The 15167-nt window shown below is 40.8% G+C and overlaps 1 protein-coding gene across 2 annotated transcripts in view; it reads right to left on the bottom strand.

The window, feature by feature from the left end:
- Positions 1–15167, bottom strand: part of KCNMA1 (potassium calcium-activated channel subfamily M alpha 1) — a 735999-nt gene that overhangs the window by 228573 nt on the left and 492259 nt on the right. For both annotated transcript variants that reach the window (XM_061197119.1, XM_061197100.1), the window contains exon 6: positions 3869–3944. In XM_061197119.1, coding sequence (XP_061053102.1) covers positions 3869–3944 — 76 coding nt within the window. The remainder of the gene's footprint in view (positions 1–3868; positions 3945–15167) is intronic.

Below are 15167 nucleotides of genomic sequence, written 5' to 3'. Positions count from 1 at the left end.
TTAGATGTTTCAGACCCACTCTCTATACAATTGGTGGAATAGTGGATCTTTCTAAAATGTAAATCTGACCACGTTCTTCTCCTGCCCAAACCCCTCAACAACTCTTTCTTGCTCTCCGAGTCAAATCCATGACATCTGAGAGCCTTCACGATGTGGCCTCTGCCTGCAGTCTCTATACTGATTACTCTTTTCAAGAACTTTAACCGTGGAGCCGTTTCTGAGGTAATATATGTAGTACAGTGATTTCAGTTTCCAAAATGTCAAAAAAAAAAATGCGTTGTTTAGGTAAATGATGGTACATACATAGAGTGGAATGTTATGTGGGAAATGGAAGTGACACGGTAGAATATTAGTGAGGTTATCTCAACCATTGATGGTGTTGAGGAAACTGTGCTTTATCCTTTTCTATATTGTTGAAATGTTTACACTGCACTTTATTAGAGGAAACAGTAAGGCAACTATCTTTTTTTAAAAAAAAAAAAAAGCACTAGGTGCTCCATGTCCCCATCATAAGTATCTATATCTCCATCATCAGCCTTAAATGAGGTATGGAATGACAGCCTTTAGACAGAGCTGCTTCCTTTGCTCTGACTGTATGAGTCTGCTTGCCAGTTTGCTGGGCAACTGAGGAACTGCCAAAAGCTCAGACAATGGCACAAGGTCTCCCAGTGGCCCCTTCAATATGCCATTTATAGGACATGGAGCCTTTGAGGCCCTTCTGTTCGCTGGCAGTTTGGGGAATGACCCTGATGCTGTCCCATTACTGTGACTTTCTGTTTTCTCTGTCATCCTGTTCACTCTGTCATCTTTTTCCTGACCTCTTCATCCTTTCTGTCTCCCTCTTTCCCCATCCCTCTTTCTCTTTCTATCCCCCCCCCCCATATATTTCTCTGCCCCATTTCTTCCCACTTTGGGCCAGGAGAGGCAGCCAAAGAATGGAACATGAAACCACAATTTCATATCATTATTTCAAATAGCATTTCAATGTCTCCACCGCTACCCAATACCCCAGGTTGCTGGGGACTGGCCACTAGAGAAAGTCATACAAAACCCCCGGAAAGATGATGACGATGACGGGGCTCCACCCACCCTCCTGGAAGGTCCCTGTGAAAGCAGCAAAGTACAGAGGCGTTACCAGAAAATCCCTCAAGGTACGAAGCCCTACAAGGACCAAGGCTTCTGCTTCTCTGCAGCAGAGCCTGCGGGATCTGTGCCTGGGGCTCACGGAAGGAAGGGGCCGCGATCAGCCAGGCAGCTGGAGAGGGAACGGGCTCAGAGAGCTATTCTAGACCTCCCGAGTTCTTACAATCACATGAAGGTTCAGTCTGTGCCTGGTGACCTGGCCTCTCCCCGCCCTCCTAATCTCATCTTTCTCTTTTCCTACCGTGGAAACCCCAGTCTCCAAGAGCACAGAATTATTCGACGTTCCCCCAAAGGCCATGTTCTCTCACTTACATGTTTTCCTGCAGCTTCCTTGATAGGAAGTTGCCCCACTCACCCTCCCTCTCACATGCCTAATCTCCAGCACCACCAGAATGACACCTGGCTTTCTACAAGGCTTACCGAAGACACCCCCTTTGCCTTGAAAAGATCCTAGACTGTCTCACACTCATGCCGAGCCCCACTTAATTACTCTCCTCCATGCCTCCCAAGCCCTGGGTGTACCTGTACCAACCACACTAGGGGTCAGTCCTCCCCCAGGGAGCTCTCTGAAAGTAGGACGCAATCCTGGCACCCATCTCGCTGCTGCACAAATGGATGCTCAATTCAGGCTTGAAGTCACCCTGATGCTGTCCCTGGTTGTGGCAGGAACTGGGACAATCCAAGCGTGTGGTTGTGATGGAAACCACCCTCCCATAACACAAGGAGTTTAATTCTGTGGGAAGTGGGGTGTTTGGGGAAATGCTGTTTGGGGCTTAGGATGGCAGACATCCCAGTAGCCTGCCACCCCGTGACTCTCCCAATGTAGAGTCACTTCTCTCCCTCACTCGCTGCTTCAGATTTTCCCCCTCTGCACTGGGAGAATGAACCCCCATAATTGTAGAGCCATCAGGTGGAATGTTTCCCCAGGGATGCTAGTGCTATTTCCTGCAACCAGAGGAAAGGAGTCTTTTCCAAGGAATGGGAAGTTGGCGGGTCTCCTGGCAAAAGCCTAGAAAGAGATAGTTTACTCAGATGGCTTATCGTTCTCCCAAGTCCAGGAAGGATCCACGTGGAGTACGAGGAAGGTGAGAATACAGTTCTCTCCATGTTATTCCTCAGAGTAATGGCATCTTCTTAAAATGCTGGCGTCGAGAATTAAAAGCCCCCTGAACAAGTAAACTCGAAACAGGGAGAGAGAGGCACTATACCATATTAGACAGTGTGGATGACTCCACGTAACACCGTCCCCACAAGTATCTCGTAAATACAGCTCCTGTGATTGCCACTGGGTCCTCACCAAGTCTACCTGTAAAAATACAGTGTAGTGGAGCAAATATGGTATAGGCAAAACTTGAGGATTGCTAGCTTTGTTGACCATTTTAATTTCAAGAGGAATATGACTCCCTTGCATAGAAGAGTCATAAAAAGGTAGAAATGAAGGTTACTGTCACTCAGAAGAAATACGAAGAATAACAATATTCATTCTATATTAATAATAGTATACACTATTAAATGGAACACCAACAAATTCTGACCCCAGGATAATGAAAGTAAAGGGCGTTGGGACACACTGTAGAAGATTTCCATGGCATTCGACGCTCATTTTCTTTTTAACTTGACTAATAGGAAGTGAATTTATTCCCCCATTCACGTAGATGAATAGTTAGCGAGGGGAAACCAATTTGAAATTAAAACAAACTAAAATAAACAAAACACACTAAGACCCAAAGAGGAAAGCCTGTCACATTTGTTGGATGTGACATATTCAGGAAGCTGAGTCCCAGCCTCAGTTACTGGGAAAACAATGCTGAATCCAAGCTCCCCCAAAATGCAGGTGTATTAATTACAAATCACAAACAGAGAGATGTCCTGTTTTTCATCATTTATCAAACACGTTAAGGCCAACCAAAGAGGAAATGGAACATTAGCAGTGAGCTTCTCAAAGTGTAATTTCCTATGAGAGAAATTTATGACCTGTACTTATTCTCCATTAAAGGACGTCCAACCTCTTTTATTAGTTTATTCATCAAGGCAGCCCTGGTTTCCGGCCAGCTCTGAGAACCCGCAGGTCCTCTGGAAAGGGGTCTCTGGGGGATTTTTTTCTCCTGGTCCAGTAGTGTTTTCCAGATCATAATACACTTAACAGAAGTAGTCATGGTGCATTCGGCGGGAGGTTTTTAGATATTCCCCAGAAGGCAATTCACAGAGCGAGCCCCAGGGGCTACACGGGCTATAAAGTGAACATCTAGAATGTACTTTGAAATGAAATGATTTTCTGTTTGCCGTATGAGGTCTGTGATTGCCTCTCAAAGAGCATTGCTTCCATTGCTTTTATGGCCAGGTTCAATTTCTTATTTAGTGATGTAATAAAGGGGTGATTTAAAACCTGGGAGCAAGGACTTCCCAATCAATGAGCAGACCTATCCCTCACCCACTGTGCACCTCTCTCCATGGAGCTGCGGCCGGTGTCCAAGTAACCCCACAAGGTCCCCCCAAAACTGTCTCTACTTCCCCCCATACACAGCTGTTTCTTTCTCTTTACCATAGAGTCCCCGCCCTGCAGAAGACCCTACCTCTAGGCCTTCCCTGGGTTTCTGTGTTAGATCACTCCCTCTGTGCATAAAAGAACTCTGACTTCATCGTGATGAAAGTACACACACCTGATATTTACAACGTGGCACTGGGGACCAGAACGAGAAAAAAAATATGAGAAAGAACATCTTACCTTGTTTTCAGGATATTCAGAAACTGCAAAATTTCTGAAAACTGGATCAGCCTGAGAGCTCTTAAAAATCTCAAACCTGGAAAGGGAAATGAAATAGAGATGCATTATTTTCAAGGTGTGGTTTTAATGTCCACACACTGCTGTTGGATTTACAGCTGCCAAGGTTAACGGGATATGAAATTCCTGCAGAAGAATGAACCATCCCGTACCTTGGATGTAGTTCTTCATCCTGATCCTTGGCTGGTTTAATCTCAGCTGGTAACCTGACTTTTTCGTGAAAGGGGCCCTGTATGGAGCCACTGCAGAGGATACTCTGGTGGGCAGAGCCCAGTTTACTGAGCTTTCTCACGTGTTCATCGCTGATTTAAAGCACGATTTCTAAGTTACATGGTTGTCTGAGAGGATTCTGTCTCTGAAAAATACTGGGAATAGCTCAGAGTAACCCTTGTGCTAAGAGCAGATTAGGAACAAATCAGATAACCTCACCTCTTCGGTGGATTTTCTTTTTTTTTTTTTTTCAATCTTTATCTGCAGTTCTGATAAAATGAAGAGTATAGCCCACTGTGTTATCTGTTTCCTACAAGGTTCTATATTTTTCTTCCAATCAAAAAAAAAAAATCAAATCATTAAGATATCACACCCCATATACTTCAGGATTCAAAACTCATATAATTCTACTTTTACTGAGTGTCAAGATACATGCTTCTCCATTCTAAATCAGCAACCTCTCCTGAATGGAGAAGAAGAGCCAGTGTTTCTATATAGCAGGAGAGAGAGGGAAATGGGGAAGGAAGACACAATTGAGGATTCAAGAAAATACAAATTATTGTTGTGTTTTAATAGCCATGGGTAAAATGTATTTCTGTTGAGATCAAATCTGTGAGTCAAAAACAATCTGAATGACTCACGGGGCTTTGAATCTTGGCAGTTGTGCAAGAGAACTGTTTACAAAATACTTTATTACAGCCTTGAGACACTTCCAATATCACACCCACTCCCAAGGGGCTTCAAAGCATTTTATTAAGCTTCCGCATGTGCCATGTGTGGAGCTGCGCACAGAGTGGGCTAAGTTGTGGACGGGCAGCTCGATGTCCATGGGTGAGAGTTTATTCCGCCCAGTATGTGAGGCAGTAAAGCTGGGAGGTGTGCAGAGTGGTGGGAAGAAGCGGTGGTGATTCTCTCGAGACCCCAGGGTGAGTCAAGGAAAGGAGACAGACCGGAAGTTTTCCCCTAAACAGCTCCATATTGCACTCAGTTAGATTACTCCTTGTTCAAGCATAAGGTGACAAGGAAAAGCTAACTTAAAGCCCACAGAAGGAAAAACCCCACTGCTCAAGAGGGACAAAAGGATATGGCTCAAAAGGAAAATTTCTCATCTAAAAGGATTTACCTTCATGGACAGAAGATTTTTCAGAAAACACCCGCCTTCTGTTCTGAACGATATTCATATTACTTTTATTCAACAAGAAAGTGCAGAGATGAGAAGGGATGTGGATGAAATAAAAGTCTCAGGAGCCAAAAACCCAGTCCTAACCGAGCTGATGAAAGGTTGACCTCACACCGCTAACAACGGGATGTAGAGGACAGAATGGAGAGGTCATCTCCCAAGGCAGAGAAAAGATGAAACTTAAGAAAATAGAAATGGAGTAGAGATCACAGAGATCCAACCTATGAATAAAATGTGTTCCAAAGGGAAGTGCAAACAACACATAGATCATAAGTAGCGGCCAGGACATCACAGGATTGAACTTTCTGGATATGAAAAAAATGACTCGAGATTAAAAGGCAAAATGAACGATCAGCTCTGAGAGACTGACGCCAAGAAGTCTCTTATTGTTTTTCCCTTCAAATTTCAAGTATTAAAATAAATGAAGATATAAAAATCAAAAAGTGTCAGGGTGGGGAGAGGGTTACCATTAAGGCAACTAAGATCTCATTACGTAACAGTAAGTGTTAAGCAACGACTGGGTAACATGCAGAATTTTAAAACAAGGAGCGTCTGACCCAAGATTTTTATACCCTGTCAAGTAGCTGCTCAACAGTGTAAGGGCAACAAAAAATACTTTCAAATATCCAAGTTCTCAGAAAATATATTGTTTGAACAAAATATTTGCAAAGAAGTTCAATAAGTCTTACTAAATCAGAATGGGGGGTGGTGCAGGCTGGAAAGTGAATTGTTAATAAACTCTCCTGTTGGTCCGAAGCATCCAGCCCAACCTGGATGGCTGATCTGACTGCAGCATCACTGTCACATATTGCTGGGAGGTAAAATAACACATTTAGAAGCTCGAGGTAGAAAAAGACTGGCAGTTAGTACTGAAACCAGTCAGGGATATAAGGACGCTTTAGTAACATATTAGCCGCTAATAGTTTCATCCTGAAAAACTGTGTGTGTGTGTATGTGTGTGTGTGAGAGAGAGAGAGAAAAGTGTGTGTGTACTTTCATTTATGGAAACAAAAATCGAATACAAATGGCCCACGCTTTGAATGGGATTTCCTTCTTTTTATCATGAAGAAATGCCTTTTGCATCCTGTATTATTGGTTTGTCGTTTGTCATATTTTAAAGCAACTCACAAAAATAAGATAGAATAAAAGCTTTTCTTTTAATTGAGGTGTATGAAAATAAAGGTAGGAAAAAAAAAAAAGAATGCCGCAGTCACAAGGTCCTATCCTCTCGCTAGAGGTAAACTGTAGATCTAGGTCTGAGCTCTTTCCCAAGGAAAGCAAGCAGGGAGGCACTCTAAGATTAACGAAGGAGGAAAATAAGCTGGTTCTTAGGAGAAGAGGTTATCCCAGGAGGGGGACTCAAGAGAAATGTCTCCCTGCCAAAGGGGCCTGGGGTGATGCAGGAGCAACTTTCTCACGGGCTGAACAATGGTGGGCTTTGTTTATTTGACTGCTTTGTGCTGGTCATTGTCAAGGCACTGGGTTTCACTAATGCAAATGAGAAACAAAGTTCTACATACGGCTAAAAAAAAATCAGTCCACATGTTCTCCTCAGATCAAGCCAGACACTTTGGAGAAATGCTTGGTCTGAAGTGTCTATCCTTCAGGCCACAGCTCACAGCAGCTCCCGAACTGCTTTCTTCCCTGGACCACTTGTGGTCTATTCTTAGCACAGCAGCCAGAGTGAGCCTGTTACCAGGTAAAATGGATCATGCCGTTCCTCTGCTCAAAATCCTCCAATGCCCACATTCCACACAAAGTAGAAGTCAAAGTCCTTCAAGAACCTAAAGCAAGGCCAGCCCTCATTCTTTTTGGACCTGCTGGCCTCTTCCCCCCACTCATACTACTTAGCCTCCGATCCGGCCGTCTTCCTCAGTGATCCTTGACTGTGTACGGATGTTCCTGCCTCAGGGCCTTTGCACATGCTCTTCTCTCTGCCTGGAATGCTCCTTCCCAAATGGCCACATGGTGCCCTCGCTCACCGCCTTCAGGTGTTTAATCAACATAACTTTCTCAGGGAGATCTTCCCTGGCTACTCTGTCTAAAAGTGCAACTCCCCCCTCAGCCCCACCCACCCCCCAAAAACCTCTTTATTCCACTTGCCGGCTTTACTTTTCTCCCCAGCATGAAGCACTAGCATCTTACTTATTTATGTAGTTTACTTTCTGTCTCCTTATCCATAGCACCAGCTCTAGGAGGGGAGGGATTGATGTCTGTTGTGTTCATGGCTGTATCCCATGTACCTAAAATAGTGCCTTGCATAAGGTGGATACTCAGTAACTACTTGCTTGAATTGAACTGAATGAATCAGACTTCTGAGAATTAGATGGCACAGAGCTAAAGGTTAGAGGCTCTGCATCCAGAACTCTGAGGCTACACATTGTTTACTAAAGGGAAAAGTCATGACTCTGAAAGTTCACCTGACAGAGGCCACGGCTGACACTTAGGAAATATGAAGAAGCCTAACCAGGAAAGAGCCTTGACCAATGGTCACGCGGCTATACTCAGAGAGGTCCTGAAAGAGGATAGACAGCAACCTCAGATTCCATAAAGAGGCCAAGAAAAGGAAGCAGTGGGATGGGCAATGCCAAAGTGACAAATTATTCATCTCCTTTGCTTTATAACACTATATTCTTATTATTTATTCTACATAATTTAAAATCTCTGAATAAAATTATTTCTTAGGAAATAGAAAATGGCTATAACAGAGTTGTGAATAAGAAAATAACATATTAATTATGCTCTCCAAAAGTCTAGATAGTTTCATGAGCAAGTTCCTTTAAACTATCAAAAAACAGTAAACTTCTCTACATATCAATACTCTCTATTATATAGTCAAGTAATAAAAATGGACTTCTCTCTCTCTTTCTGTACTTTGTATTGGTTAGAAAAGTGGTATTACCTGGACATAGGTTAAAAAAAAAAAAGGCAAGCTCATCACACTAATGACTATTGACTAACCACAAGAATCGTACATAAAATACTAGTGAATCATATGTGAGACTATATTGTGTGTGTGTGTGTGTACTGAACTATTTCTTTTTTTTTTTTTTAGCATCTTTACTGGAGTATAATTGCTTTACAATGGTGTGTTAGTTTCTGCTGTATAACAAAGTGAATCAGCTATACGTATACACACGTATCCCCATATCTCCTCCCTCTTGCATCTCCCTCCCATCCTCCCTATCCCACCCCTCTAGGTGGTCACGAGACTATATTAAATAAATAACATGCATGAGCTATAGGGGATGCTGTGGAGCACAGCCCAGATCCCTTTTCCAAGGATCTTTATTCATCACTGGCTCCTGAAGAGCAGCCTTGCCCATGGTCACACCCCTTACCAGGGGTGGCCCCCATGGCTGGTAGATATGGGGACAAAGGTCTGCTGCCTTGCCTGGATTTGGGACTGCTAAAGGGCCATCCAGCTGCAGAGCTGCCTGTGGGATGGACAAGGCCTCTGGTACAGCTGCAGCACAGCTGAGCCCTCCACCCCATCCTAGTGCCCTTCTTCTCTCACAGAGATGGGTATTAAAACCTGCCCTGGAGATTGTGTGCCAGAAGACTAAGTATTCTGCTAAAGCGTGGCAGGCACATTGGAAGTACTCGACAAACAGTAATTTTACCATATGAAGCTATGGAATTGAAACAGCATATTATTGTTCACAACTACACAGAAAAGTCAACAAGACGGAATAGAAAGCCCATAAAGATACACACACAAACACACACACACACACACACACACACACACACGGTAAATAGTGTTATTGTTACTTTAAATTATTGGTAAAATGATAATGTTGACAATGATGTAAATCTATTATGATTGATCATCTGCTATTTTTAATTATTTCTACATGCCTAAACCTTTAGCTCTATCTTATTTAATCCATACAACCGAAGAAAATAGCTAAGGATAAACAGACTAGAGAATATGTCCAGCACACAGTTTGTAAGCAGCACAGCACAAATTTCAACCCAAATTTATGTAACGCCACAAAACCCAAGCTTGTAACCACTGCCCTGGCACAGCCTTTGGTCAGTCAGTTCCGATTCCAAACATCAGCACTCAAGTAAGCGCTTCCGGCACTTGTGATCATCTTGCCAAACTCTCCTAATAATTCACATTTCCGTCAGTAGGGAAATGCCCTTTGCCTACACCCCCATCAGACTGAGTATTCTGATTAAGAAAAGACGGAAAGAAGGAAGGGAAAGGAAGGGAAAGGAAGGGAAAGGAAGGGAAAGGAAGGGAAAGGAAGGGAAAGGAAGGGAAAGGAAGGGAAAGGAAGGGAAAGGAAGGGAAAGGAAGGGAAAGGAAGGGAAAGGAAGGGAGGGAGTGAAGAGGGAGGGAGGGAGGGAAAGTAGGAGTCCCAATTTGGTAGCCCTCAACCCCAAATAGAGCCCATCCCTGTTTTATTCTGCTTTTCTAGGTTAACAAATGAAGTTAACTGTGTTTTCACATAATTATTAGTCGTTTTATTTTCTTCTTTAAAGTGCTTTATAATAGTCTCTGCCAGATTACCTGTGGGTTCATCTTATTCTTTTATTATATTTGAGCTCTTTCATAATGAGAATATTATATGTTATATATTTTATCCCACGGTTCATCATTCTTCTTTTAATTTTGCTCAAAGTATTTTCTCTTTCCTAAGTCTTAAATTTTGCTTAAGGTGTTTTTTTTTTTTTTTCTGAATTCCAAAGTTTGTTATATGGTCAAATGTATCAGACTTCCATCATTGTTTCTTTGCTTTAATATTAAAAAATGGCCACCTCCATCGTAAAAAACAGGTTTTTTTAAATGCATGTACATTTTCTCTTTGTACCTTTAGGGTGTGAGTTCTGAACCTCGGCTGCACATTTAAATCACCTGGGAAGCTTTAAGAATTACTGATACCTGGGTCTCACTCCTTCTTCCCCAATTCTGACTTAATGGGTCTGAGGTACAGCCAGGCAGAGGGAATTTTAAAGTTCTGCGATGATCCTAATGAGCCATCACGGTTGAGAAGCACTGAAAACTTTTTCTACAAATGAGCAGATAGTAAATGTTTTAGGTTCTATCACAACTACCCACTCTGCTGTAAACGACATGTAAATGAATGCACGTGACTGTATTCCAGTAAAATTTTATTCAAATAAATAGGCCATGGAGCCTAGTTTGCTAAGCCTGCTTTAGAGACCAGCTATTCAAATTCCATGTGCACACGAATCATCTGGGGTTTGTTAACATTCAGACTCTATTCCATGGGTCTGAGGTGGGGCTTGATGCTCTGCATTTCTAACCAACTCTACGATGTCACCGATGCTTCTGGTCAGAGGCCAAGCTGAGAAAACAAAACTGCAGGGCAGTGGTTCCCAGACTTTGTTGCCATTGCAATCACCTGGAAATTCTGGAACAACACTGGTGCCTATCTCCCACCCTCAGATATTCTGATTTAATTGGTCTGGGTGACAACCTGGGTGCAGAAATTTTTTATAACTCCCCAGATGATTCTAATGTGCAGCCAAGTGTGGGAACCACCCATTTAGGGTATCTTTTCTTCTTTTAACCTTTAATTTGTAAATCCATCTTGGCGTATTTATTTATTTTGGTTAATAGTGTGCCAAAGGGACCAAGTTTTATTTTTTCCCCAAATAGTTAGCAAATTGCCTTTTCCCTGAGTAATCGCTTGAGTAATCTAAAACCAGTACTATATCCTTTAAGCACCCTGTCTCTTTACTTTTAAAGAACATACTGGCTAACTATAAATTAGAAAAAATCCATAGTATAATAATAGATTACTTATAAAATAATGCATTCAGCTCAAGATCTTAGGAAAAAAGTAGTCTTAACAACCATAGAAGAAAAGATGATTTCTACTTTAGTGTTTATACTTGAATAATCAGAGAACTAATAAAGATTAAAAGTGATAAAAATTTTCAAATCATTTTATGGGGGCAAACAATAACAACAATAAAACAAACAAAACACATGCTTATCCAATAAAGAAACAAATAGGAAATAAAGTCATGCACAATTTCAGGCTAATAAAATTTGAAATCCACACTGAGAGGGACAACTTTCCAAAAAATGTAAACTTTGTAAGTTCATACACACAAAAAAGAAAACCATTACAGGATGATAATTGAGATATAAATTGAAATATTTATTAATATCTTCCCCTCAGAGAGTTTGCACCCATGTAATTTATTAAATTTTTAAAAACATTTACATTTTAATGAAACTCTAAACTATTCCATGATACACAAAAAGAGGCAAAGCTATTAAACTTGTTATAAAATAATCATAACCTGGTACCAAAAACTGCCTCTCAAAACACAAAAGTAAAATAATCTCACTAAGATTAGTGATGCTAAAGTTCTACATAAAATACCAACATATATAATTCATCCGTGAATTAAAATAAGAATCCAGAGCATTCTGGTTAACCCTAACAGATTGAACAGAATGATTTCTCTCTGCCTCCTCTCAAAACTTCACTAAAATAATATTAAAGGGGGGAAAAAATAGCAAAATCCCACAAGGGCAGGAAGAAGGGAAGAGAAACTACAGCACGTAAGAGAAAACCACAAAACGCTGGTAGATGAAAAGTGGATATTCTGGGCTTCCCTGGTGGCGCAGTGGTTGAGAATCTGCCTGCCAATGCAGGGGACACGGGTTTGAGCCCTGGTCTGGGAAGATCCCACATGCCGCGGAGCGACTAGGCCCGTGAGCCACAATTGCTGAGCCTGCGCGTCTGGAGCCTGTGCTCCGCAACAAGAGAGGCCGCGATAGTGAGAGGCCTGCGCACCGCGATGAAGAGTGGCCCCCACTTGCTGCAACTGGAGAAAGCCCTCACACAGAAACAAAGACCCAACACAGCCATAAATAAATAAATTAATTAATTAATTTTAAAAAAAAGTGGATATTCTGTTGGAAATTAACTTGGCAAAGCTGAGAAACCTGATAACATATATAGTAAGAAACATATATATAACATAATAAAAACAAAATATCAGAAATGTTCTTGGTCAATAAATTTGATAAGGAATTTCACAAAGACAGGTTGGAGTGGGGAAATCATAGATAAGGAGAAAGCAACTGTTCAAAAGATGAAATGAGGTGACAACACTGGGAAGTGGGAGGCTGGGACAACTCACTGATGGATTGGGGTACCAAATAGGAGCAGCCAGGATAAAGCAGTAAGCGTGGGCATTGTAGTTGTTAAAGCAATATCCCACGTGAACTGGTGACCCTTAGAAGAAAGCTGTAAGACCAGTTACTGGACCAAAATACACTGCCACATACCCACCCCATCACTCCTCAGACAAGGTGCATTAAGCAAAGACAGCATTCTAATATAGGCTAACAGAAAATCTCAAATCCAAAGAGGAGCACAAAATCAAGAATCACCAAATATTTGAGGAAAGTCAAGCTTTCTTTGAAGAAAGGCACGTAGTCTAGCAAAATTTACACTTAATGATACAACATTAACAAAGCAACAACTTTAGAAAAAGTTTGATTGAAAAACAAAGAATTGTAAGAAAATATGTCAACTCAGCAAAGATAAACTAGATATTTTAGAAATTAAAATTTTAAACATCAAAACTTTAAAAAGCCAACTATTAGAAGAATGGATACAGCTACATACAAACTACAGGGCTAGACTATCAAACAGAGGTCTCTTCATACAAAGCGGAAAAGGGGTGAAAAGTACAAAAGGGAAGTTGAGAGACATGGAAGACAAGTGTAGAATTTTTAACATTTACGTAATTGAGTTTCCAGAAGGAAAAAATACAGGCAATAGAAAGCAGGAAAACTGAAAATTCCCTGGCGATCCAGTGGTTAGGACTCCAAGCTCTCACTGTTGGAGCCTGGGTTCAATCACGGGTCGAGGAACTAAGATCCCACAAGCCTCGTGGCGTGGCGAAAAAAAAGAAAAAAAGAAAGCAGGAAAACTCTCAAACATTAGAATAAAGTTTCCCAGATCAAAGGGATGACCTGCATCCTCAGATTGGAAAGGTCTGTTAAGTGTCCAGCAGGATAATTTTAAAGGACCCAAGTTGAGGCATATTACAGTGACATTTCAGAACACCAATGCAAAGATATAAACTCCCCAAAGCAATGAGAATCAAATTATTGTCAGAATTCTCCTGGCTGCACTGGATTCAAGAAAACAAAGGAAAGATATCGCCACAATCTTAAGGAGAAATTATTTTGAGCTAAAAAAGATATACTTAACCAGCTGAAAGAAAAATAAATCCAAAAGCAAGTGAGATACAAGAAGCAATGCAAGAAAAGAGTAAAAGTAACTGATTAGTTTATGTGTTGACTGAATATTACAAAAACTAATAAATAATAATAATAATAATGATTTAAAAGTAAAACCTCTAGATGATACTACATGGAAGATGGAGGAGAGAGGGCAGTGAAGGTCAGAAAGTTGTGCTAAAGTTCTTGTCTTGCTTCAGGAGAAAGTACTATTAATTATACATATTAATAGAAAATTTTAAGTTTAAGTATGTGTATCAACAACTTAAGAATACATTTGGAATTATAAATTCCAAATCTCAGAAGGAAAAAAGAACAAAAGAATTTGGTCAATCCAATTGAAGGAAAAGAATTGTGAAAAAAGAAAAGAAAAAAGCATATTAATTAGTATTAATAAAATACTATTGCAACAGCAAAAAGAATTATTTTTTAGTATAACAACAAAATTGAGTGAGTTAAATTTATCTATTAATTGACAAAGACACTCAGATAATATAAAAACAGCAATAATCCATTCCAGAGGCATATAAGAGATTCACTGAAAACAAGGAAAGTTAGAAATATGTACCAGACAAATGCTGACCAAAGAAAAAGAGGCAAACAGAACAATAATGATATCATATAAAGTGGCAGCTACTGTGAAGATGTACAAAAGAAAGAGTAATACTTCATATTCATAAAAGGAGAAATCCACCAAGAATATGTAACAGTGAAAAAACTTTACACACCTAAGACTACATCTTTGAAGTACATATACGACAAAATCTGGCAAGAATGCATCAAACAACAAAAATTGACAAAGCCACATCACAGTGGGAGACTCTAATGTTCACTTTTCAGACACTAGCCAAAACATAAGCACAAATAAGAAATGTTCATCTAACATTTAGTTCCTTGGGATGTATTTGTATATATCTATCTGAATGGATGGATAGATAGATACATACATATATTATACCCAGTAAATAAACAACACACTCTTCAGTAGCAACCTTTGAACAGTCATGAAACTGACCATGTACTAGGCCACAAAGAAATTTTACCAAATTCCGAAGTACAGAAATCATATAGGCCACATTTACCACAAAGCAACAAAATAAGAAAAATCACAAAAAGATAAGCAGAATAGGGACTTCCCTGGTGGCGCAGTGGTTAAGAATCTGCCTGCCAATGCAGGGGACACAGGTTCGATCCCTGGTCCGGGAAGATCCCACATGCCACGGAGCAACTAAGCCCGTGCGCCACCACTACTGAGCCTGCACTCTAGAGCCCGCGAGCCACAACTGCTGAGCCCTCGTGCCACAACTACTGAAGCCCGTGTGCCTAGAGCCTGTGCTCCGCAGCAGGAGAAGCCACCACAATGAGAAGCCCGCACACTGCAAGGAAGAGTAGTCCCTGCTCTCCGCAACTAGAGAAAGCCCACGCGCAACGACGAAGACCCAACACAGACAAAAAAAAAATTAAAATGAATAAATTTTTTAAAAAAAGATAAGTAGAATAGATTATATTATATAGAGAAGAATTTAATATATGATAAAGAAGTCATCACAACTCAAGGCAAGACAAGCATTATGTAATAATGATGGAACAATTGGTTCACAATG

This window comes from Eubalaena glacialis, chromosome 1 (assembly GCF_028564815.1).
Source record: "Eubalaena glacialis isolate mEubGla1 chromosome 1, mEubGla1.1.hap2.+ XY, whole genome shotgun sequence".
NCBI classification, from domain to species: domain Eukaryota; kingdom Metazoa; phylum Chordata; class Mammalia; order Artiodactyla; family Balaenidae; genus Eubalaena; species Eubalaena glacialis.
The sequence above is the reverse complement of the archived record's forward strand: the minus strand, read 5'-3'. Positions and strand labels throughout refer to the sequence as shown.